Below are 25,438 nucleotides of genomic sequence, written 5' to 3'. Positions count from 1 at the left end.
TTCCATATGAGCTAATAGGAGCAAGAGATATTTAGTGTTCTCTATCAGGTTCCAGGCATTGTACCAGGTACTAGCAACAACTTGATCAAAAAGGTTAATAAGTTACAGTACTAGCATCAATGAGTTTAAAGCTGAGTGAACTTGTGAAAACATTTTTAATACTATGTGAGTAAAGGCTTATAAATAAAGGGACCCAGTCGAGAGTAGATTAAGAGGATTACAGAGTTTTAAATAACGGGAAAACACACAAACAAAAAAGCAGCTACATAGCCCACCTCGGTTATGAGAATTGCCTCAAGCCGCCCAGGGGCGGGTATCCAGCCTTCTCTCGGATAGCGCTGCTTAACAAGCGCAGCTTTCCAGGACGGAAGTCTTTCCCTTGTGGCATGACGTCATATGACAGCGCCGGGAAGAGAGGGCGGGATTTCCGGCTGCTGGCCACGGGTCAATGATGATTTCCTGTGTTCTCTGATAGGCCTGTTGCGGGTCAGGTGTGGCGCCGTCTTTGGGCTGCACTTCACAGCAGAGTCTTGTGGCCTCTCGGGGTCCCTGCGATTTGCACCGGCGGGAGCAACTGTCTCTGCACTTCTGGTATGGGCAGTTCTTGTAATCTCCCAGTGTGTGTTGAGGTGGGAGGAGGCAGGAGACGTTCTAAGATAGACTTAGTGGAGCATGTGCGCTAAGAAAGTCCACAGATTATTGGAAGCCAGTGATTTAAGAAACTATAGATAATACAATACCTAAAAAAAAAAAGCAGTTTGCCAAAATTATATCCTTGTTCGCTTTTTACATTGTGCGTTTTCATTTCTATATCCTAAAAATCTTTACCAGTTACAGAGACAAAACTAAAAAATCTTTTGTTCTGAAATCAGCGTTTCTTACACTGGGGCTGAGGGCTCCTGGTTAAATATTCCGGAGAGTCTAAAGTAATTTTTTTTTTCTTTAAAAGATGTCTGAACATATTTTAAATGTGAGAAGTATTGAACCAGGGTATTTATTCGAATAATACTTGAGTAATTACTGAGAGACATGTATGGCCAAGCATTGGGTAGTGTTAATATAAATACAGTCCTTGCCCTGATAGAGTTTACCACCTTGTGGGGCAAATAAGTAACCAGGCAATTACTATACAGTGTTACAAAGTACTATGATAGAGAGGTACAGAGTGGTATAAGAATAGAAAGAATATATGGTCTAAAGTTTCAGGTTAAGAATAGAGAGGTGTCGTTGAGGTGAGCAACAGGTTATTTCGTGAAAACGTTATAAACTCTTTATAAGTTTGGACTTTAACCTAGCAGCAATGGGCTAGAAATATATATTGGGGGAAATATGAGTGCATTGTTCGGTTTTGCCTTCTTTCCAATTGGTTTGGGGTTGGGGGGGGGCAATTTTTGAGGTTGGAGAAAGCGGGGTTGAGAGAAGTGAATGGATTCAAGGAATATTTAGAAAATAAAGTGAATGTAATTCAAATGGATTAGGTATGGTGCATGTGAGAGAGGACAATAATTGACTTCAGCAAATGGAAGGATAGCAGTCTTCCTCCCTGAAACAATACAGAAGCAGATTGGGAAAGGAAGGGAGAGAAATTATTTCAGTTTGTTGCATCTGACATGTCTTCTAATTTATGGTGATTGAAGCCACTGAGGTAAATCCGACCTCATAGGGAAAATGTTTAGGTTGAAAAAAGGGCTAAGGACAGAACTCAGAGGTACATCTACCTTTAAAGAGGGTAGGGACAAATCTGAGCATTAGTGCTCAGGTCAGAGAGGCAGGAGACTCAGGAGCATGCAGTCATTAAAAGAAGCCAAGAGAAGAAGGAATTTTTCTATTCAAGTTGCATTTTGTAAAAAACTGAATTGCATTTTTTGATTCACAACCAGCACTACTTTGACATCTTTAACCAACTTCAGTACTCTGTGGACATCTGGACCTTTAGGATAAAATTATAGAGTGTGTATATTTTCAACATTTTGTTTGGCAGTAACATTATTTGCTGCAAAATGAAGTCTGAACTGGAGAAGGGAGGTTTATTTTGTTTTGTTTTAAAATCAGTAGAACTCTGTATTTCTGTTTTGAAAACATATGAGGGCATTGGTACAGCAGCTCCTAAGTACTTTTTACTAGTTGCCATATACTGTAAGTTTTCAGCCCTTTGTCTTCATGTGTTGCTTATGTTAAGGATCTTATGTTTGGGTATGTGTCTAGGTTAGTATAGAATGGAGAAGAACACAGCATCATGATCTTAGTCATATCAGTGGTATATAACTTTGTTATCTAGTACCATTGATTTCTGGGCCCCTAGATTCAGATCTAAAAAGTATCTTCAGGGTATCCTTTTGTCTAAAGCAATAGTGAAATTCATTACTAAAATAAGAACCCAAAAACATTTTAAACTTTTTGCACAGTGAGTGATCATAGGCTCTAGGTCATAGGAGTCTAGGAAAAAATAATAGTGTGGCAAATAAAGTTGTACTAAGAGTCCACTTTAGTGTTTCAGAAATCGATTGCATTTTGACATCTCCAGTTTGTACTTGCACAGTTGAGAGGTTTTAAAAAATCTTTAACTTTTTGTTACATTTTTCTTTTATAGGGGTTTTCTTACATGCCTGTTTTTCTCAAAATGAGTGTCAGTATCACCTTCGTAAGACCTTTTGCCAGAGTTTTAGTGCCATTTACCCTTCATAGGAAGAGAAGGGTTTTATATTCAACAATTCTGCAGAGATTCATGTCTTCCAAAATACCAGCTGTGTCTTATCCTAGTAAAGCGAGTACATCACCTCCTGAACAGCTGGAATTGGATGGGTGGAAAATTACAATGAAATCTAGTGTCCAAGAAAGTGTTCCAACAGCCTCTAGTACCAAGGATGAAGATCCTGTAGCTGCCACAAGGGAGTTAATTGAGATGTGGAGGTTGCTTGGCAGAGAAGTACCAGAATATATCAGCGAAGAAGAACTCAAAACTATTATGGAATGTGCTTCTAAGTCATCGAAAAAAAAATATTTAAAATATTTATATGTTAAGGAAAAAATGAAAAAAGCTAAGCAAATAAAAAAGGAAATGAAAGCAGCAGCAAAGGAAAAAGCAAAAGAAGATCAGCTGCTAGAAACCACTAAGGAAAATAAACAGCAAAACTTTCTATTTCTACGACTTTGGGATAGGAACATGGACACAGCAATGGGCTGGAAGGGTGCCCAGGCCATGCAGTATGGACAACCTTTGGTTTTTGACATGGCTTATGATAATTATATGGAACCAAAAGAACTGCAGAATACTGTTTCCCAACTTTTAGAAAGTGAAGGATGGAACAGAAGAAATGTTGATCCTTTCCATATTTATTTCTGCAATCTTAAAATAGATGGCCCTTTTTATAGAGAGTTAATTAAACGTTATGGAGAAAAATGGAACAAATTGCTTTTAACAACAACAGAAAAGTCTTATGTAGATTTATTTCCAAAGGACAGTATTGTATATTTAACTGCAGATTCTCCCAATGTTATGACTGCTTTCAAGCATGACAAAATTTATATAGTGGGATCTTTTGTTGATAAGAAAATGCAGCCAGGCACATCCCTGGCCAAGGCAAAACAGCTGAATCTGAAAACCGAATGCCTTCCATTAGATAAATATTTACAATGGGACACTGGTACAAAAAATCTCACCTTAGATCAAATGATGCGTATTTTGTTATGTCTGAAAAACACAGGTAATTGGGAAGAGGCTCTGAAGTTTGTACCTAAGAGAAAACATACTGGTTATCTAGAGATTTCTCAGCATTCTAAGGGGTTTGTCAATAGACTGAAGAAGTCAAAAACTTTCAATTCATTTCCAAAAGGTTCTCTAAATATATGCACACAGAAAAAGTGACTTGAACATTTGATAGCTTAAAAAGTAAATAGGTTAGAAATACAGTACTATTAGTCTTTTTTTTCCTGAATGTAATTCACTTGCTCTTTTAAAGGTTGTCTTTCCAAACTAACTGAAGTATTGTATCTTTCTCTGATTAAATATCTGCAAAACTTTGGAAATACATTTTGTTTGCTATAAAAAGAAAATCTTAGAAATTAAAGAGTTGTCCAAGTTTGTTGAGTCCAGTAAAACAGTTGTACCATCATTGTGGCTTTTTTATGAATACTTTGAGTCTCAGACTCTATTTTCCTTCTTAAATTGTTCTTTTAGCCCTGTCAACAACTACCCATTCATCAAAAATGGATATAGAAAAGATTTCTAAACTTCAGGTAGTAGTTCACGTATTAAAGTAACATTTGGTACAGTGCTGGGCATGTCATAGGCACCAAGGTATATTGTTTAACTGATCTTTTAAAGATTAAAATATCCCTTGGCATGTCATAGGATTTGGCTATATAATGAAAATGAGGCCTGGGGGATGAAACTCATTTCTTGTCCTCTTAGGAAAAAAAGATTTGATGAGTGTTACATGCAGCACTTCCCTATTATAGTATAGATAGCTTTCCATTCCTAGGAAATGGTTCCTTTTCTACAGTCATGATTTGAATGGAAGCTGCCATGTTTTTACAGACCTTGCTCCCCTGGTCACAGCTGATTATCCCAAAAGAGACACTTCACTCAAGCCATAAAGATGGGCATCCTACTTTAAGACAGGCCAGTCAGAACCCTTTTCCACGATTTTTGGACTTGAGAACTAAGATAGCCTGTGTTAATTCCTTTCTGGTGGTGGACTTTTGACAGGAAGCTCTGGAATTGATGGTGGCCATGTCCTTTTCTATGAAAGAAGCCAGGCTACAGTAGGAGTGTGAAGCTTACCTACAGAAATAAGACCAATTTCTAGAGCTGTTCAAATCCCTGCTTCCAGTTGTCTCTGAGGTCTAGCTATAGATTTGCCTTTAGCATTTATTGGTTGTTCAAAGCTCATGCAATGTCCTAGGATCCCTCTAATAAATTCCCCTTTGCCTAAGCCAGTTTGAGCTGGGTTTCTGCCACTTGTTATTGAATGAGTCCTTATATACTTGAGAAAATATGTACTTGTTTCCTAATAAATGAACTTTAGGAACCATATTCATTGTAGACTACCTACACCATTAAAATTTTTGGAAACATGGGATATAGAGATATCTGGCCAAGTATTTCTACCTAGTTTCTGAACTGGAAATTAGCATAAGACATGTTATCCAATACATTTCTTAAAGCAAGACCTAACTTTTACCAAATACTACTAAGTACCTACTTTGTGCCAAACAAAGCTGTTTATGTGAATTATGTAAACAACTAAGTTATAGGTGCTACCAATAATACCTTTTTAAAAGATAAGGAAAATTTACCCAAGCCAAAAGTATCTCGGAATTCAAAAGATCCAGCTTTTAACCTATAAATTATGCCTTTTATAATAAGCAAGTATAAAATGAAATGGAAAAACAAGGGATGCCTAACCTAAACTTTGGGGATCAGGAAAGTCCTTGAGGAAGTGATGTATAAACTTAGAATCAATGGGAAGTATGAATGAATTTCAACTGTTGGACCCTATGAAAGTAGCAAGGTGCTAATACTTGAACTGCGTGAGATACATTGAAGATAAAATAGCATAGTGGTTAAAGAACAGGGTAAGATTGACTAGCAGGATCAGCGCTAGAATGAGGCAATCAGCAACTAGGGCACCTCACTGGTCTCTGAGTCCTAGCCTTGCTCCCTGGGTTCCAGCTCTACCCTTACATGTTCTGACGTTGCCTAAATTGCTTAATCTCTTAAAATTAGTTGTTTTCATCTATAAAAAGAAAAATAGTTCTTGACATAAAATAATACGGTTTCTGGCACATAAGTACTAAGTAAATGTTAACGAATTCAGACTATACATTCAAAATGGAATGGAATTTCATTGGAATGTGATTTTTAATACTAGTATATGTAAATTATTGTGTACTTTGAGTACATTCTTATTTCTGTGTAACTACGCTACAATAATTCAGTAATGCAACACTAGAATTAAAAAAAATTAAAAAGATCATTTTTCCTTCCAAATAGTCAAGCAGTAACTCTTTTCTAAGACTGTATCTTTCTTATGTAGCTAAATCACAATGGCAAGCTCATCCAGTTTGAACTCATACTAATTTTAATTTTCCAAAGTTTTTAGAATTTGGAAATTAGCAGAACCTCAGATACTGCTTCAATTTCTCCAAAGCAGATGGTATGATTTCCTGGGCACTAAGTAGGAAGTAATGGCATTTCTCTCAAACACTCATAATTTATTCTACAGTATTCTTCTTTGAAGGCAACTTTTGTTGCCTATGTGCTAATTGTCTTCCCTCACCTATTAGAGACTTGCTTTCATGCAATGCCATTTCTAGTTCTTTACTTTTGCTCTTTTCAAACATGCTACCAACTTTCTAGCTTTTAATAATTAAAACAATTTTAAAAGAAGTCTTTACTTGCTATTATCCCTACCATATTATCCAGTTTGACTTTTTTTATATCTAAGCCAGATGCTTCAAACAAGTATTCAGAAGTTTCCATTTCCTCTACACTACTGTTAAACAATGCAAGCCACATATGTACTTTTAAAATTCCAGTAGCCATATTAAAAATAAACAGGTAAAATTAATCTTAACATATTTTACACTTAACCTATTATTTCACACTATTATTTCAATTTGCATTCAGTATTGTAGACAAAGGGGGGGTGGACTGCAGAAAGTAACCTCAGGGTGATCTGATCATAAATTCCTAACTGGACAGGTCATGCGGGTAGCCACATCCCAGGTTTATCTTTGCCTTAAGCAAGCCCTGTCCATTGTTTCTGTGCATCTAGGTTAACACATTTGAAATGCATCTTTTTCAAAGTAACCACCCTCAAGACAGTACCTAATTTTGTTAAGTATCCTGTAATCCAATTCTGCCTTGCTTTTTCCCACCTTCATGTAATCTCCCCTACATTCCGTCCTTAATTCCAAATTCATAAAAGAAGCTACAAACTATCATTCTCCAAAGCATCTTTCTCAATTTGTTGAAATCTTGCTTCCAGGTATATCCTCTGGTTGGCTCATAAATTTTTATGAAAATTCTCTACAGGTTTGGACATTCTTATGTTGATAGCATAAAAACTTAATAAAATTTCACATTCATGTTTTTTCATAAGCCTTCAAAACTTAGTATGTATTTTAATGGTTACAGCACATCTTTATGAATGCTAAATTTTCAATAAAGTAAAATGTGTCTTACCAAGAGTTGTGTTTAACAACAGCTAATTGCTTCAGTTTTTAAAATAACATTAGAAGTTCAGTTCTTAAGTTGAACTAACCACATTTCAAGTGCTTAAGAGTCACATGTAGCAAGTGGCTGCCACATTGAACAGTGCAGCTCTAAAGTATCGCTTGTTCAGGGTGGCATGGCCGTAGACCATGGGTTGTGTCTCCACTGGGACGTGAATCTAGGACTTTCTGCATGTAAAGCAGATGAGCTAACCACTACACTATGGAACCACATCCACAATCAATAAATTTGCTTTATCAGTTCAAACTCACAGTATTAGCAAATGGAAGTCTTAGAATTTAAATTCATTTTTGTCTGATGGAATGCTATTGCTCTTTGCAGTACACTGTCCTTTCATTCCCTAACCCATCTGTTGGGGGTTACTGAAGCTTGTAGTCATTTGTTCAATGAATATTTATTGAAACTGGTATAATCTAGTTCTTTAGGAAACATGACTTCATGGAAGTGATAGGTGAATGAATTAATATCTTCCATCTTTAGCTTCTACAATGTGGTATACAGAACTAAATCTGCTGGTATACAGAACTAAATCTGTTCCTAGGTAGCTGTTGTGACCTCTTTGAACTTAATTTTCCTCCTTTAAAAATACAGACATCTATAAATACATACTTTCACATAAAAATCTTGTTTATGTCTCTTCAAAAAATGATAAAAGTGAGAGTCTGGGTGATTAAATAACTTGTGCAGATCACATCTGGGAAATATTAAAGACATGAATTATCTTGTCTATGTAAAATGTTTTGCTGGGCATATTTACATACTGTCATAAAACGTGGACCAGGGACTTTGCATCACCAAATCATCACATCACCATCAAACCACTCTTCTTCTGTCATGTGAAACATATTGGTTCTTTCTTCATTCTCCAGACTTGGAGCCTGAGGAGTCATCCACTCACAAATACTGATCACCTTTCATATATGAAACACACTATGGAAAAAAATATATATGTATTTTTAATGGTCTCTCATGTGTGTGTGGCGGGGGTAGTTTTGTTGTCAAAAAACTTTTGAGCCAACTCGGGAGAAAACTTAAAAAAAAAAAAACCACACTGAGGGAAATATAAAATGACCAGAGAATGCTATATATAAATTATCTCATTGAGCTCCATGATGGCCCTTTGAGGAGGTACTATTATTATTTCTATTTTATAAAGAAGGAAACGTAGGCCTGTATACAGTAAGAAACCCTCAAGATTTACTCAGCCAGTAAAGGGGAGATTAGGGTATTCAAACCCATGTTCTGACTCCTTAAAACCAATTTCAGTAATAGTCACTGTATATTATAGGGCAAATCCAGTTCCTCAAGCAAGGAATCAACCCTGTATGGCAAGAGGTAGTATAGAAAAAAAGAGATGAAGCTGAAGTTAGCCTCAATATAATTCTTGATCTTCATTCTGCAAACCCTTAAGATCCACTAGATTTCTAAGTAAGGCAGAGATTATCGAAGTCTTCACTTAACAAAAATAACTTCTCAACTTGATACAGAAATTGCAGCCTTTAGAAAAAGTAGTTTTACCACTTGGCTACGTGACCTTGTACACAGTATTCTTTGGCCTCAACTCCGTTAAAGTCTAATTCCGCGTTGGACTATTGTGGGGATTAAATGAAAGCGTCTGACACAAGAGGACAGTCAATAAACGCTAACTTCTCTCTTAAGTAGGAAAAAATACGGCCCTACATTTTTTCCTTTGATTGGCACACGCGATCCGCCAAGACCAGGAACCTCAGTTTAAGCTGCAACCACACTCCATCCAGTCTGCAAAATCTTACACGATTTCCACCATTTCCAGGATGCTGCTCCCACGTCCCCTCATTTCTCTGGATCCGCCACTAGACCATGAAAACCTAACCAACCTGCAGTAAAAGTCCCTAACCAGACCTCATAGAGACCGCCCAAACCTCCCTAACTTTCCTTCAGAAGTGGCTAGTCGATGATGTCACACCCACTTCCGTTTTCGAAAAGGCCTCTTTTCATTCTCTAAGGCCGCTCTAGGCTGCCGCCTCGCAGGCGGGCTCCACAGCTCAATGGTTGCTGGGCGGGGCCGTGACGTCCTTGGCGTGGCTGTAGGGAGGCCGCGGCGGGGAAAATGGCGGACGGGAAGGCGGGAGAGGAAAAGCCTGAGAAGCCGCAGCGAGTTGGAGCCGCCGGAGGTGAACACAACCCCAGCGTCGCGGGCTGAGTGGGATGCTCTGAGCCTTTCTATGAGCTCCCGGGGGTGGGGGGCGTAGAGTGGGGCGAGAATGGGCGAATCTGGCGCTCATCCGGCCAGGTGCTGGGCCCAGACAAGCCCCGGGCACGCCCGGTGCGGCCCGCTGTGATCCCGGCTCACCTCGCCTCTTTGCTGAGGGATAGTCGGCCACTGTTCGTCACCTCCTGGCCCCAGCGGACGCCCTAGTTCTGAGGAGAAGGGAGATGGGCACCAGAAAGGGGGATCGATCTCGGGATAGGATCAGGGGCGGCGATGCAGGAGCCGCTGCCGCCACACTGGAGATGCACGTAACACAAAACACGCGCACACACTGGGTCACCCAGCAGTGGCCTCTGGAACTGGCCGCAGGCCGAGTTTCCGACGGTGCCGGCCTCTCACTTACACCTAGGGGTTAGTTTGCTGCTTTCTTTTCGCTGAGGAGGTGAATAACCCTGGCTTTTATATTTTCAAGCCGAATATTGACCATGTAGCGGGATGGGTGGAGGGGTTGCAGGAAAAGAGGAATACTTGGCCTGCCGGCTCGTTAAACTGTGAAGTCTAGTGTTAGGGCTTGGTTGCCTTTCTTTGAAGTGTCTGTCTTTTCTGAGTTAGGCTGTTGCCAGCTCGCTGCATGCCAAATATTTAGTTGGCTAAACAGGCTAGTGTGACTCTTCCTGTGTTTTGTTACGATGTACTCAGGTTACAGCTATCTTTATTCTGTTCTCTCCACGCCTGTAAATTTGGGTTTTGTACATTAAGGGAAAGAAGCATGTAATTTCTCCAGCTCCCCTTTGTCGTAACAAGGCAAGTAATTTAACACGTGCGAGCTGATCATAATATCTTTAGAACGTTTTAAATACTATTCTCCATTCTAACTCTTTCAAGTTCTTATCCCTAAAAGTATTTAGTACGAGAAAATACAGAATATTAATAGCATGTGAAGGCAGCTATTGGAAACTATTAACATGATGAGTTATCTTGGGAACAAAAATTGAGAAAAATGTAATGTTAAATTAGTTCCTTTGGACCCAGAATTTCCTAATTAAAAAACATGTACAATGCTATTGAGCGAAAACTCTCTCCCCATTCGCCCCCTTTTTTTGCTAGTAAAACAATTTAAAACCATCTAGTACTGCCTCATTAGGGATTTTTTTTTCCCTTCAAAAGTTATTGGTTTTTGTTTTTTGTTTTTTTTTGGAAATTAACGAATAAAATTATATTAAAAAGTAGTTTGAGGAAAACAAAATCTTATCTGGCTTTCAGACTATTTTAAATTTAGACTGAATTTTAAAGTGTTTTGACCAAGAGTGCTGGAGATGTGTAAAATGTACCTTTAATGTAAGCATAATTCCACTGTATAATTAATTCACTACCCTTTCAGTCAGGGATAATTAGCTCTGTAGTATGAATTTTGATGTTTCTATTTCAGCATATTTTTGTGTGGGGGTGGTATAAAATTATATTTGCTGATATTAAAAATTATTCTGGTCTCCTTGTTGGTGACTGAGAATAAGTAACGTTCTTTAATAACTTACATGATTTGCCTTGGGTGTGCCTCCCTTTACAAGAAAATAGTGCTGTTGCATATAAACCATTTTTGAATGTCAGATATTTTTAATGAAATTGTACAAAGGAATCATATAGTTAAAACATTTTAACTACAAATAGATCTTGCTAAATTGATAATTTTGTGGCAGGTAGACATTATGAAGTTTCTCTTAAAGGCTTACCTAGAGAATATTCTGATTTTTAATTCCTGTTGAACAATCCAGTAAGTTGAAAGTGTATTTTTTATGAGAGTGCTTCCATGGTTAACATGAATTTATGTCAGTAAGAGAAGCTATGTATTCAAACCACCTGTTCTCATCTTAAAGAGAAGAGAGAATGCTAAGAGTGAGGCCTTAGGTCCATTTTTTTTTTTCTATTTGGCTAAATTTTTGTAGCTCCTTGAAATAGAAATTTTAGAGAACAGCTATTCATATAATCATGGTCATTTCAGGGTATTTTAGGTTATCTAAGATCTACTTTATTATTTTTTGTAAAGAATTTTTTATAAGTTTATTTGAGCCAAAACTGACAGCAGTTGTCAGGAAGCAAGACCTGAAGTGCTCTTAAGGCTCGTTTTAATGAAATTGATGTTTTTTATGGCAGACACTAGGAAGGTCTTGCATATGTTCTCATTTAAGCTGCATGAGAGTCCTATTAGGGAGGTAGCTGTGTGTCCCTCCCTTTTTTCTTGAAGATGAAAAAATTACTGGTGTGCAAATGAATCATGAAGGATACCCTTGAACTTTCTTATTAAGTAAATTTTTTCAAAGTAAGGTACCTTTGTGGTCCAAGGTCCTCTATCCAGCTGTTCAATGGGGGAAGGAAAGTGTTTGTACCAAGTGTAATTTGATTTCACCTTAATTAACCTACACAGTTTGTTTGCTCGAAATGAATATAAACTAGATTAAATCCCTTTAATTAAAATATTCCTTGATAAAGAATCTAGCAGTTGCTATAACTATCCATGTTTTGTTATAAATCGATTTGCGATTTTCTTATTTTTAAAGCGGCCACATTTTTTTTAATCCATTAAAATTTAAGTCACATTGCTAAAAATTTTTACCTTACTAATCTATGAGCTTCCAAAATTTTGTTTTCCACAATCCCAAAATACAAAACATTTTATTAAATAATTGAAAATAGCAGTTTTTATTAAAAGCCCCAAATACTAAAGTAGTACATGTTGTGTTTAAAGGAAAGCACTTAATGGACTTAAGAATGATAGTGGTATTTAATGGCATATTTCAAAGCTTAATTAGGTCAAAATTTCATATTCTAATGAGCTATTTATAAAATTTTAGAAATTATAATTATACTGATAATATAGATTTGGCTGTCATATTTTCCCATCTTAATTGATTATTTCATTTGCTTTATTTCCTAAATGTTTTGTGTATGTTACTGCATAATTGTTAGGAGAGGATTAATAAAAGAGAAAATAACAGCGCAACCCACGCTAAGTAATGAATACTAAAAGTACATCCACCTTCCTTCACTCCTTCCCCACCCCTTTTCATTTACTTGTAGATATTTTCTAAAGCTATCGAGTATTTACAGTTGCTTACAAAAAAAAAAAGACCACTTTTTGAGAGTGAGCAAGGCTAGTGATTTACTATATCCAGAAATAAATTGCTGGATCTGGAGTCAGTCGTGTGTAGAAATGACCTCATCGACATAGTGTCATTGACATAGTGTTTAATCTTCAGTGTGCACCTGAGATGTGGGTGTTCTTAATAGTTTGCCTCTTCAGATGACAAGAACACAGATGTGAATAAAATTGAGTTGCTGCCAGTTGATAATTAATGGTAGAGTAGTTTTCCCAGCTCACCTTTTCATGCTACCTTTTTCTAGAGCAGTCTCTATAGGAATTTTCCCTACAGCATCATGTGATTGATTGGACAGATATTATTGTGTTTCATGTGTTAGCACATACTAGTTCAGCTCATTGTCACATTTGCTGTGTTAATATTATAGTAAGAATTATGTTTTCACTTTTCATATTTATGCTTTTATTTTTCTAAATTTTTTGTTTCTGGGTAAAAGGAGATCTAGAATTAGGTAAAGATAGGTTTTAAAAGAACTGGAAAGCTTGACTAATTATGGCCCTTGGGTCACAGTTCAAAGAGCAGTTACACTACCATCAAGACTAAATATTCTTTATCCTGTTCGTTTTGATGTTTTTCTGAGTTTTTATATGTTCCAATACATCAGAGTTTTCAATTTTAGCTGTGTATCAGTCACACAGAAGTTATCATTGTTTGGGTTTTACTGTATATTTCATACATTATTAAAAGTATACATAGAAGCAGAATAAAATTTAGCATAAATTATTTTAGTTATAAACTTAGACTTTGAAAAAAAATGAATAATACTTTTTTTAAGGAAACTCTAAATTGAGTTCTGATTTTTTAACTATTGAATAGCAATCTTTAATTCTTCAGGTGCTTTTGTAATTTCACATCTAAATAAGTGAATGGCACCTCCTGGGGAAATTCCCAAAACCTAGTCCTGCTTAATTCCTTCCCTACATTGTCATTACAGCTTTCACCCCTTGTCCAAAGGGAATAAAAAATTCCTTTTATTTCTCTAAACAAAATCAAATGTTCTGTTCAAAGTGCTTATTAACTAGAAACCTTGTAATTCCAAAACTATGTAGATCAAGATCTATAGCCTCTGGTTTTTTGACCCCTTACTTGTCAGTCTATGTTTAATTTCCCCTTACCCCCCATTCTAGCTTTTTGTCCTGTTTTCTTAACTATCATTAGAGCCATCCCTTAGGTCATCTTCATAAAAATCTCCATCAACAAACTACTTATTCACCGTAGCAGAATATATTTTATTTGGTGAATTGGTCAACTGGGGAAAGAAAATAAAATTTTTAATAAAAGTCAGCTTTCTGTCTTTCTTACCTCTCGATATGTTCTTAGATAGCTTTCTTGTGTAACAGATCTAAGATATTCAAGATGTGAACTAATTTCATCATGAATACAAACATGAAGAAAATTACTGAAACATCTTGCATTTCCAACATTATATATATATATATATATTTATATTTATGCCTTCTACTGGTTGAAATTGTAATTAGCTTGTGTTTCTTTCATGAGAAAAAAATAATATATAGACATAAGTAGAATTGTTAAAGGCTCTTAAGGGTAGCTTAAAACAGGCGATAACCAAGTTTTCAGAGTAGAATTAAATTACTCAAAAGGCAGTAACTTTGAAGTCTTCCTTGAAGTTCTTTTACAAATAAAGATTGTATGAGATGTACACGAGGAAGACATCACTCAAGAAAAGTACTCCAGGCGTTATTAACATTATAGTTAAGGTAATAATGGGCTGTTCAAAACTAGGTACTTTGTGTAACTAGTAGTATATTATTGAAGATTATTATAATTACTAGTCAAATGTATTCTGTGATGTGACTAATTGCTCACAAACTCGTTTGTTTAGAATAATTTATAGACCTTAATTTCTAAAAAGCAAAATCTCACTAGATTATTGTACAGTTTATATAACAGTTTTTAGTTGAAGGGCTTTTACTTTTTGTGAACTCTATGTTTATAATTTTAAATTGCTCTGTATTTTATGCTAGTTAATTCATGGGAGCCTCTTCTACTGCCACACAATCTCAGTTCCTGCTGTATACTCTAACAAACAGTGGAAGAGACTGTTGGGTCAGTAGGTGACAACTACAGAGGTATCTTCCTTATAACGATGCTTTTTGAGGTTGCTGCTCCCATCAATCTGCTCAGTAAAAATAGCTCATCTTGGTAAGTTGTTTCGACTTCACCAGGACCTGAAGAAGAAGCAGAAAAACCTGTGAAAACTAAGACTGTTTCTTCCAGTAATGGAGGGGAAAGTTCCAGTCGCAGCGCTGAGAAGCGATCAGCTGAAGAAGAAGCTGCTGACTTCCCAACAAAACCAACAAAGATCTCCAAGTTTGGATTTGCCATAGGTAGTCAGACGACAAAGAAAGCCTCAGCCATATCCATCAAACTTGGATCAAGTGTGAGTTGTTATTTTATATATGATGTTTGTAATGGGTTTTAAGAATTTGTTTTGGAAACCTGCTTTAACTTGGTTAGGTAAATTAAATGTAAGAAGGTACATGGATGCATGGACTTACATGTAAGTATTTAAGGAGTTACTATATGTTCAAGAAAGGTCTGGATGAATTATAACTCATAAAGTTATTTTAAAGAAATGTTTGGAATATGAGAGGGGAACAACAGTTATAAACATCATATGATTATAAGTAGCTTAGAATTTTTACTAAGTTGAGCAAAACCTCTTGAAAAATATTTTCAGAAAGAATTTCAGCTTATATTTCTTAACTTTTCAATCTAGTAATATTAAAAATAATATCTCTAGAAATCAGTTATTTTTCTTAAACTACTCGTAAGGTATTACCTGGTCAGAGCTCCTGGTTATCTTACTTTGGAGCTACAAGTGGATATTGATATCCTGTGACAGTAGTTACAGATGAACTTTGATCCCTTATTTTAATATGTAAACTTTGAATTAGTACTAATGAACTAATGGAGTGTCTGGAAAGTATTTGAAATGCTAGATTGAAACACATGAGATTTAGAAATTAGACAATTTCTGACTTATAAAAGTGACAATTTTATACGGTTCAACCAAATGGATCTCTTCTTTAAGTTAATTATAGTGTATCACTATTGGCTTTAGAAAATACATTCTTGTATAAGGAGGAAAAGTCTTATAATTATTTTGAGTTGTTTATTCATGTCTAGTCTGTGAAAATTAATGCTCAGTTGGCAAATGCATACAGCTTTTTTCTGCACTAGATGTTTATTCAGAGATCTTAAAAATATGGATCAGGTTACTACTAGAGTTTTAAAAGAACTGCCATCCTCAGAACCCCCACTCCCATCCTATGCTGCTTTGTTTGCCTTTTGTCTTTCTTTCTTCCTTTGTTTTTTAAAATTCAATCTGAACAAAAGACATTTAGCTTGTAACTTCATTACTTATGACTAGTCTCCCTATTTGAACTGATTTTTTTGTTTGTTTAAGTTGGGTTTTTTAAAAGTTTAATAGACCTAACTGCATAAATATATACCTTTTTTGATAGTCATTAAACATGTATTCTCATGTATACTTCTGATACACATGTTCCCCTGATAGTAAATTTTATTGTGGTTCAACACCCCCGATATCAGATATCCAAATCCCTACTTTTTTTAACTCATTGACATGATTTAGTTATTGCTGATCATATTAGATGGGAAAGTTATATTTGAAAAGGTACCTACTCAGTAAAATTTTTAATCTTTGGAAAACAAAGATCTGTTTTCATAAAATAAACTAGTATAAACAGTCTTCCTAGGAGTTGAGATGTAGGACATAACATATAGTTTAAATCATTGCTTTTCTTTATATGATGTGAAAAGATAGTTGATGAACCAGCAAATACTTGTGTCTTTGTTGTATGTAATTATCAAATACATGACTTTAAAAGATTAAAGGATGTTTCTAGAGTCACTATGCGTAATCTCCAAATTAACATTTTTTATTCCTTCAAAAGCAAACGTTGTTTACAAAAAGTATTTGTTTGTTTTAGAAGAAGGGATGGTTAATTTTGTTTCAGCAGGTCAGAGAAGATTTCTCTGATGAGGTGATATTGGAGTTGGCCTTAAGTATAGGCAGGGGGCAAAAAGGCATCTTGGATAAAAGGAATTTCTTGCAAAGGCAGTTTAGGTATGAACCCACATGGTATATTCAGGAAAATGTTCGTAGTTTGGAAGCGGAAGGAAAATGTAGGATAGAAAGCCCCCAAAATGAGACCTTTGGACTAAATCATAGAGGGCTTATTTCTATAATATAGTTTGGCTTTATTCTTTAGGTTCTAGCAGGGCTATGGAGCAATATGAGTCTTGACCCTTAAACAGATTTGCATTTTAGAAACATCACTCCATATAGATCACTCAGTACCAAGAATTAGAGGGGAAAAAAACAGAAGATGGGGGAGATGGTGCTTCTAACAGTTCAGGCAAGTAATGCTAAATGACCTTAGGCGCTGATAGTGTGGTAGTGTGATGCGAAGGCAGGGAAATTTAAGTTTATTAAATAGAAATCTAATCAGCAGGACTTTAACAGTAGGATGTGCAAGTTGAGGAAAATTTTCTGGCTTGGTATTTATGAACACTATGAAACTAAAGTACCTGAGCCACAAGAGCTCTAAATGGAGCTGTTTGTTGTCCAGTGGGCAGATGACATCCTATTTGGAGATAGGATTTGGTAGTTACAACTATTTAAAACTTTGGGAATGAATGCAGTCTACCAGGAAAGTATAGAAAACGAAAGGTAACTAACAACAGAACCTTGAGTATCTGTTATTTAAGGGAAAAAAAGAGGGAGGGGAGAGAGAAAAGAAAAAGTCAGAGAATTAGGAGAATAGCCAATAAAAAGCAGTGTCACAGAAGCCAAGGTACAGGTGTTTTCAAAAAGGAGCTGATAGAGTCAAATGCAGCGTACTAGTCATTATTAACCCTACAGTATCGGGGTCACCTGATTCTGAGTGAGCGACGAATCATGGGAAATGGATGGTAAGGGAGGGAGCCAGATTGCAGTGGATTGAAGACTGAATGGGTGGCTAGAGGATTGGAGATAGTGACGACAATTAACGTCAAAAACTTTAGAGAGAAGCACATTCACAGGCCAGAGGGCACAAAATTAGCTAGTAGAAAGATGGATGTTTTTTATGTTCCCAGGGCACACTATATTTATTTTTTACTGTGGGAAAGTATTACTAATCATTTTCTCTTGCCTGAACCAGATACCCCTTAGCTAAATAATGCTAAATTATAGGTCATAACTAGAAAATCTTTTACAGGAGGAAAATAGATGGACAATGAAGTAAAATAAAACCTATCTGAGTTCCTTAAGATTATTTCTAAGAAAACATAAAGTTGAATCTTTGAAGATAAATTATTTTTATCATTTAACAAGTTTGTGTAAACATTGTGTGATACTCTTTAATATGTTTCTTCTTCAGAAGCCTAAAGAAACTGTTCCAACTCTTGCTCCAAAAACCCTTTCAGTAGCAGCAGCTTTTAATGAAGATGAAGATGTAAGTTGACACCTAGTTTTGTTATTTTCCTTTAATAACTAGTTTTTTAAGGAAGATGTTACCAGCAAATTATAGGTTGTATTAATGGTACTTAGTGAATTTCCTTTGCAACTGTGATCACTTTTTTTGTGTGTATGACATCTGCCAAATCTGGATGTTTCTATTTATTTTATTTGGTAGTAGGGTTATTTAAAAAATTATTGACTCTGGGGACAAGGAACTTAAAAATCAAACCAACAATTGCTGATTATGAATAATAATATCTATTTGTACTAGGAAGTATGTAGTACCCCCTCAAAAAAATTCAGTACTGCTGCCTTGAATAAATTCTATAGTTGAAGTCTTCAGTGATGAGACATTATGCATGCATTCAACTTTTAAAAGGCAGCAATAATGCTTTCTCTATTTATCCCCATGAGGAATAACAGTAACAAATAATATAAGTGATTCTGCTAGAAGTTTTACTCAGTAAGCATATATTCCAGGATAAGCATGAGATGCTTATCTGCTGTTCACTTAGGCAGTCCTAGTTCCCTCATGCCCTTCAAAGTGTCCCTCTCTTACCAGGCTTATGAATGACATTTGGAATTTTAAGTATAATTTTCACTGATTTTTTTTCCTTAGGCTTTGACTTTAAAACCTAACCCCCATTAAGATGTGGCCCCATTTGTAACAATTAAGCATTACAGGGTACATGATGAGTAATTGCTCCTCAAGGGAATATAAATAAGAAATATATGTTCAGAGGTGCACAAACACTGGGGCAAGAGTGATTGGGAAGACTATATAAGAGAAGAAATATGAGTTGGGTGCTAAAATATTAGGCAGGATTTTGAGAAACCATGGAATATTTTTGTAAGCTAAGACATTGCTTTCAAATCACAAATGGTAGATACTAAGCAGCTGGATTTGACTGGATTGGAGATTTTTGTAGAGGCGTTTAGGCAAGGATAAAAGTGGGATGATTGGAGCCCAGATAAGTAGGTAAAGAATTATATGATTATCACTGCATCCTCCTTGGATGTTTACTCATTCTACATATTTTGAGTGCTTTCTATGTGCTAGGCACAGTGAGATTACGGAGATAAATTAGATACGTTCCTCTAGAAACTCAGCATAGTAGAGCAGAGACTTAACACATAAAACAGTACAAAATAAAAGTCGGAAGTACCTGAAGAGATGAAGTAATGTGGAAATTCAGGGGAAGGAGAGAGACTGGGTAACTTTCTGAAGCAGCATGGAAAGACCATTGGACTGGCAGTTGGGAAGACCTGGATTCTTGTCCTGTTTGTCCAGTTATTAACTGGTAGAAAGCCTCTGAATAAATAAGTCACTTTACCTTTTTGGAGCCTTAAGTTTTTTAACTGTAAAATTCAGGCTCAATTTAGAGCATAGATATTTAATTGTTTTTCAGAGTTCTGGGGTTCTGTGGAAATGTGTCAGGAGCTACTGTGCTATTAGGTGATGCCTAACAAGCAGGGCTCTAGTCTCCTGCCCTTGTTTCATTTATAGTGATTCTCTTATCTGTTTGATATTTGGGAACACAAGATTTTGTTGAGGAAAAAAGTATTTCATTGCCTTGCCTCCCTCCAAAAAAGTTTGAAAAGCACTAACTTTAATATTTAATGTTTTCTGCCATTTCTAAATTCTTAAGAGATTAGGTACAACTTTAGTATATACGGATTTTATGAGGAAAGGGCAATATAGGAAGAAGGGAACAGCATATGTAAAAGTAGAGGCTGGAAATTGTAAGCACCTACATAACAGTAATAGCTTATTTGAATGCCTTACAATTTGGATATCTTTTCACATAACTTTATTTTACTCTCCATATATCCCTGTGAATTGTGTGATACAGTTATTTCTATTTTGAAAATGGAGAAATTAAGTAATGTATGCATAAGTATGTGCTAATGCACACAAATGTTGAACTAGAATTTACATCTTGTGTTTTCTAATCCTCTGTTCTTTGCATCATCCTTTTCTGTCTTCCCTAACTATTTTCTAAAGAAATTTTGGACTGGTTCAGCAATACTATTTCTGCTATAAGATAATGATAGTAAAGGATAAACTTGTCTCTTAGATAAAAAAATGCATCTAAAATCTTCATCTGGCTCTTCTTTTGTAGAACATGGTTAAGTAACCTTGGATGTATATCTGAGCCTAAAATATATTGGACAAATGCATCATTTAATTAATTTTGAAATTAAAATTTTTTTTTCAGTTGTATCTCTTTAGTCTTCTTTAGTTTGGACAATTCCTCTCTGATTTCATGGTATTAACATTTTCAAAGAGTTCAGGCCAGTTATTTTATATAATGTCCCTCAGTTGGAATTTTTCTGATGTTTCCTCATGATTAGATTCCCATTCCTTTTGACAGGAATACCACAGAAATGATGTCAAGTTCTCAGTGCATCATATCAGGGAGCACAGGTTGTCATTATGTCTCATTACTAGCAACGTTAACTTTGATCATTTGTTTAAAGTGATGTCTGCTAGATTTCTCTACTGTCAAATTACTATTTTGCCTTTTCTAATTAAAATTTATCTTTTTGGGGCTATTTGAGCATATGCGGAAATACATAATTTCTTAAACATTTAGTCATGAGAGTTAACATCCATTGGTGATTCTTGCCAGAATCAATTATTATGTTTGCCAAATGATTATTTTTCAAATTTGTTTCATCTCTTCAATGTTTATTGTCTCATTGTAAAGGAGAGCTTTCCTTTATATAAGTGTGGGCTCGTGGATTCTTTATTCAGTAGGCTATAATGCTCAAATTGTTCCAGATTTGACCAGTAGAAATCCCTTTAAGGTGGATCTTAAGGACACCCTTTTTAAAAGGGATATGTAGCTCGGCAGCAACATTTATGCATAAAAACATCTAAAAGGAACTTGACATGTAATATATCTTTTTAGTAGTTATAAGGAAAAGTAGTAAGGCATGAACTTCAAGGTGTCTTTATAGTAAAGCAGACATTTTGAGAAAGAACAATATAGTAAAGTGGTTAAGAGTCTTTGGCATTTGACTGTTTTGCTATTTATTAGTTTCGTAATCCAGGACAAGTTAACCTTGTTTAACTCATGATAATCATACCCACCTTGTGGGATTGTCAGGATTTTAAAAGTCATGCGTATTAAAGCATTTGGCACAATATGTAGTACATAATAAACAAATGGTTTTAGTTCTAGAATATCAAGTTTTTACCACATTTTTTAATGTTAAATCAGTATACTAAAAGATGTGCTTTTCTTTTTAAAGTGTAGTTAAGATAATTTCCCCCTTTTACCAAAATTTACAGTATTGAAAATGCTAAAAGACTTAGATATAAATTTTAGCATATTTGTAAATAAATGAATTAAAAAAACCTATATGCAGTCATCTCCGTTTACTTCTTTTTCCTCTAGAGCGAACCAGAGGAAATGCCTCCAGAAGCAAAGATGAGAATGAAGAATATTGGAAGGTATTATAATTTTGCATGAATATTGTAGAAAATGATGGTGAATTTAAATTTTTTTCTGATATACAAAGAAATGGCTTTCATCTCTTTATGATCTCAATCCTAATCTTGGTCAGAAATGTCCTTTTCTCCTTGATAACTTAGATGCCAAATACCAAAATAAGACATTTTAATTTTTCTTCACTGTTTCTGGTATCATGGAAATAATCTTAATTTCAAGTTATATGTTCAGTTTCCTATCTTTATATGCATAAATGAATAACTTAGAGGCTAGTAAGAAAGTTCAGCTTCAAATCAACCCATATTATGTCCATTTCTACCAAATGTATAAGCTCCCAAAGAACTAAGTGCTAAGTCCATAAACAAGCATCAGTCTTCAGAATTTTGGTTTATGATTCAAATGGGAACAGTCCCAGTGGGACTGTTGGATCCAGTGCCTTCCTTTCATACTGGAAACCAAGAAATACATCTGACATTGGAACCCAGTCTGAACACCTAGTATACATCTATCTAAACATCGAAATAGTTTATAAAATGATCTGAACCTTTCTGTGTGTGATACATCTGAATGTTTTTCTTCTGTTTCACATTTTATAAATGCTAATGGCAAGCCAACAAATTGATTTCATGACCTTATTAATGGTACGCAAGCAGCAGGTTTAAAAACCATAACGGTTGCCTCCCTTAGCTATGTATCAGAATCACCTTAAATGTTTATTAAAACTACATATTTATTTGGCCCTTCCTCAGGCCTACCGAATCTGAAATTTTAGGACTGGGTCTATGGAAAGTGTATTTTTAAAAAGCTCTGTAGGAGCTTCTGATGTTCAGCCTGTATTTTGAATGAGTTAAAAACATGGCCCAAAGGCTTTATATAACATTTTAAATAAATTTCTTTTAACACAGGGATACACCAACATCAGCAGGACCAAACTCCTTCAACAAAGGAAAACATGGGTTTTCTGATAACCAGAAGCTGTGGGAGCGGAATATAAAGTCTCATCTTGGAAATGTCCATGACCAAGACAATTAAATGATGTGCTTTGAAATTGGAGTGCAGGGTGGGTGTAAAGTTAAAAGGAACAGTTTCCTTTTTAAAGAATGGTATAAGACTATCTTTGGAGCCACCTTTTTTTTTTTTTAAGATTGAGTGGTACACTAATAAATGAGAGTTTGAAATTAGAGGTAATTTATGTTTTATATACAGATTTCAAGACATTTGCTAATTTTGTAGTTTCATGTGATTAGTTTCCAAAGGTTACAGATAATAAAAAAAAATCAGAAATGGTACCTTTTTAAGAATTGCATATTTTTTTAGACACAACTATTAGCACATTAAGAGGGAAGCAAAAAGTTATTGTCTGTTTAAACTGTTAGCAGTTAACTAACTTAACTCCCTTATTAACCTAAACTTTCTGGCTCCCAGGAACAGCCTTATAGAGAAAGGGAGTATTATATTGGGAGGAAAATGTTACTGGACTATTGACAAAAAGTAAATTAGATAAAATATTGTTTTTTTTCCTAATGGGCATTTGTTTTGTTTTAAGTCATAAACTAGATGTCGCATTGCTATCAGTGATACAGATGCTTAGCTCTTTTTAAAAAAAATTTTTTTTAAATTTTATGTAAACTGTTGAGTATTTGAAATAGCCCACTTCACTTTAATGGGTCTTGTCTACCTTCATTAGTCTTCAAAGAACAACCATATGCTACCAAAGTAAATCAGTATTTTGAATGTGCTTCTCTTGGTTTTTGTTATTAGCTAGTTCCTGTAAGCATTTCCACCAAATCTTGAAGCAAGTCATAAGGAAGCTGTTTCTTTTAAAATACAAACCACCACCAAAAATTTTAAATGTACATAATACTTAAATATTTGGCTGTTTTTATTTTTTAAAAGGTAACAAACACCAAAAAAGCAACATTGTATGAAGATGGGAAATGAGAAAGATGCACTTTCTGTAACTTTGTCCAGACATTTAAGTTACTAACTTGTGAAATCCAATTTGATTTGAACTTACTACAGGAATTCTTATTTAGTACAATAATATGGTTTAAGTGTATACATAGTAACCAACGGCCTCTCAAAAGCACATTTTAGGTACTGAAAATAGAAAGAAAAATGCATCTTTAAACATTTTATGGAATCTTTGAACACATATACTTTGTTAGAGCTGTGTGTTGTAGGGGTTTTTTTTTTTTTGTACTTTTGTATTGTAAATGGATTCTTTTTTAATGTGACAGTTAAACACATCTTTAAAGGCGCAGTCATAGATAAAAATGCAGTATGATTTCCTTGAAAACTCCTACAATGTTATGTTTGCAGGCAGCTCCAGACTGTCTTAATGGTGGTAACTACTTGCTAAGCTCTTTTAATAGGTAATAATAACTCCAGAGAAGAATCCTGTATATACTCCTAACACTTTGTTCACTTGCATTTAAGTTTAGAGTAAGCCCCAAGTAAAACAATGGAAATGTATATTGAACTATTAGTTCTTACATGATTTAATTATATCAAGATACATGAATTTAACTTGCTTTAATGTAGGCGAACTTTTCATTTTTGTCCATTTTACTGTTTATGTTAAAATAACATTCCTCTCCTACATATTCTTTTCTTGACTTAAATGAAATATTAACCTAAGGTCAAGATGGGAGAGAGAAACGACTGAGATGAATGTCTTTACTAAAATACCAATAAATTTGTCAAACTCAATAGTGTTCTTATTTTCTATTCCACTCGTTGCTGGGGCTTTTTTGGTTTTTGTATTTTGTTTTTGTTTTTTTTAAACAGAAGAGACAAATGTTATGATTGTTGCTTTTGCCCAGTTTGTTGGCCAGAGTAATGGGAGATTTAAAATTATTGAAGTTTACCTAACTTAGCACTTAGTACTACTATAGCATCATCTGCCTCCTCCACTGCCAAAGTATCTGTCCTGTGCTGTAGAAAATTCTGCCAAGGCATATCTTTGAAACTCCTTAGATGTTAGAAGGTATTCTCTTATTAGTGTCTGCCATTCACTAGTTCTGTATAGTTTCTTGATGTTTATAATGCTGTCCAGTAGGTCAGGTCTTAGTAAACAAAAAGTTTGAACTACATTTTAGAATTAAGACACGTATCTAGTTTGACTAATTACAGATAAAGGCTATGAGTTTCAAGTGTTTTTTCTTTAATGATCAAGGTTAGCTTGACATACTATGAAAAGATTGTTGAAGTTACTTTTATGGTCAAGTGAAGATACTTTTTAAATTTTTTTAACTTCATTTAGAAAAAATTTCAGACTTAGAAAACATTGCAAAAACAAAGTATTCCCATGTTCTCCAAATGTTAACATCTTACATAACCACAGGACAATTATCAAAATCAGGTAATTAACATTATAATACTTTTATCTGTTATATTATTTTATACTGTTATTCTACAGACCTGATTCAGATTTCACCATTTGCTCCACCAACGTCTCCCTAGTTGGAGATCCACTTTATTGTCATCTCTCTTTAGCTCCTTTAGTCTGGGACACTTCTTCAGTGTTTGTCTTCCATGCCCTTGAACTTTCTGAAAAGTATAGGCCAATTATTTGTAAAAGATCTCTTAATTTGGGGTTTGCAATTGGTAAGTATCTTGTGGGGAAATTTTTGGGACTGTGTACGTATCCTATTATCATACTTTTCCCCACTATTTGGCAAGAATTCATTCCCTCCCACCCCATGGTTCTTTCCTGAAACAATTGTTAGTGTACTATTTGCCAAATGATGATTTTCTGTTTCCATCATTCCTTCTAATTTTAGTAGTTGAAATTCTACTGTGAGGAAGTTTTCTTCTCTGTTCTTATTTTATTGATTATTTTCTAGGTTATAACCCTTTGTTACTCAAAATGTCCCAGATTTTCCCATGCAAACTGAT

The 25,438-nt window shown here is 35.1% G+C and overlaps 3 protein-coding genes across 4 annotated transcripts in view; 2 read left to right on the top strand and 1 right to left on the bottom strand.

Moving 5' to 3' along the window:
• Nucleotides 1–384, bottom strand: part of SENP7 (SUMO1/sentrin specific peptidase 7) — a 135,824-nt gene extending 135,440 nt beyond the window's left edge. The window contains exon 1 of the mRNA XM_011387336.2: nt 276–384. The gene's annotated coding sequence lies outside the window, so the exon portion shown is untranslated. The remainder of the gene's footprint in view (nt 1–275) is intronic.
• A 55-nt stretch (nt 385–439) lies between these two features.
• On the top strand, nt 440–4,112 carry TRMT10C (tRNA methyltransferase 10C, mitochondrial RNase P subunit). The gene is made up of 2 exons (XM_011387213.2): nt 440–591; nt 2,591–4,112. Exon 2 carries the CDS (start codon nt 2,603–2,605, stop codon nt 3,863–3,865), a length of 1,263 nt encoding a protein of 420 aa, XP_011385515.1. The 5' UTR covers nt 440–591; nt 2,591–2,602; the 3' UTR covers nt 3,866–4,112.
• A 5,102-nt stretch (nt 4,113–9,214) lies between these two features.
• Nucleotides 9,215–24,250, top strand: PCNP (PEST proteolytic signal containing nuclear protein). 2 transcript variants are annotated; one of them, XM_023527415.1, is made up of 6 exons: nt 9,215–9,393; nt 14,575–14,752; nt 14,828–14,990; nt 18,001–18,075; nt 21,485–21,540; nt 22,444–24,250. In XM_023527415.1, the coding sequence occupies exons 2-6, from the start codon at nt 14,697–14,699 to the stop codon at nt 22,568–22,570; spliced, it is 477 nt and encodes a 158-aa protein (XP_023383183.1). In that variant the 5' UTR covers nt 9,215–9,393; nt 14,575–14,696; the 3' UTR covers nt 22,571–24,250. The 2 variants fall into 2 exon arrangements, with proteins under 2 accessions (XP_023383183.1, XP_011385383.1); XM_011387081.2 differs by lacking the exon at nt 14,575–14,752 and having other exon boundaries at nt 14,776–14,990.
• The last annotated feature ends 1,188 nt before the right edge of the window (nt 24,251–25,438 follow it).

This window comes from Pteropus vampyrus, unplaced genomic scaffold, assembly GCF_000151845.1.
Source record: "Pteropus vampyrus isolate Shadow unplaced genomic scaffold, Pvam_2.0 Scaffold1, whole genome shotgun sequence".
NCBI lineage: Eukaryota > Metazoa > Chordata > Mammalia > Chiroptera > Pteropodidae > Pteropus > Pteropus vampyrus.
Note: the sequence above shows the minus strand (reverse complement) of the source record. Positions and strands in the feature narration are given on the sequence as shown.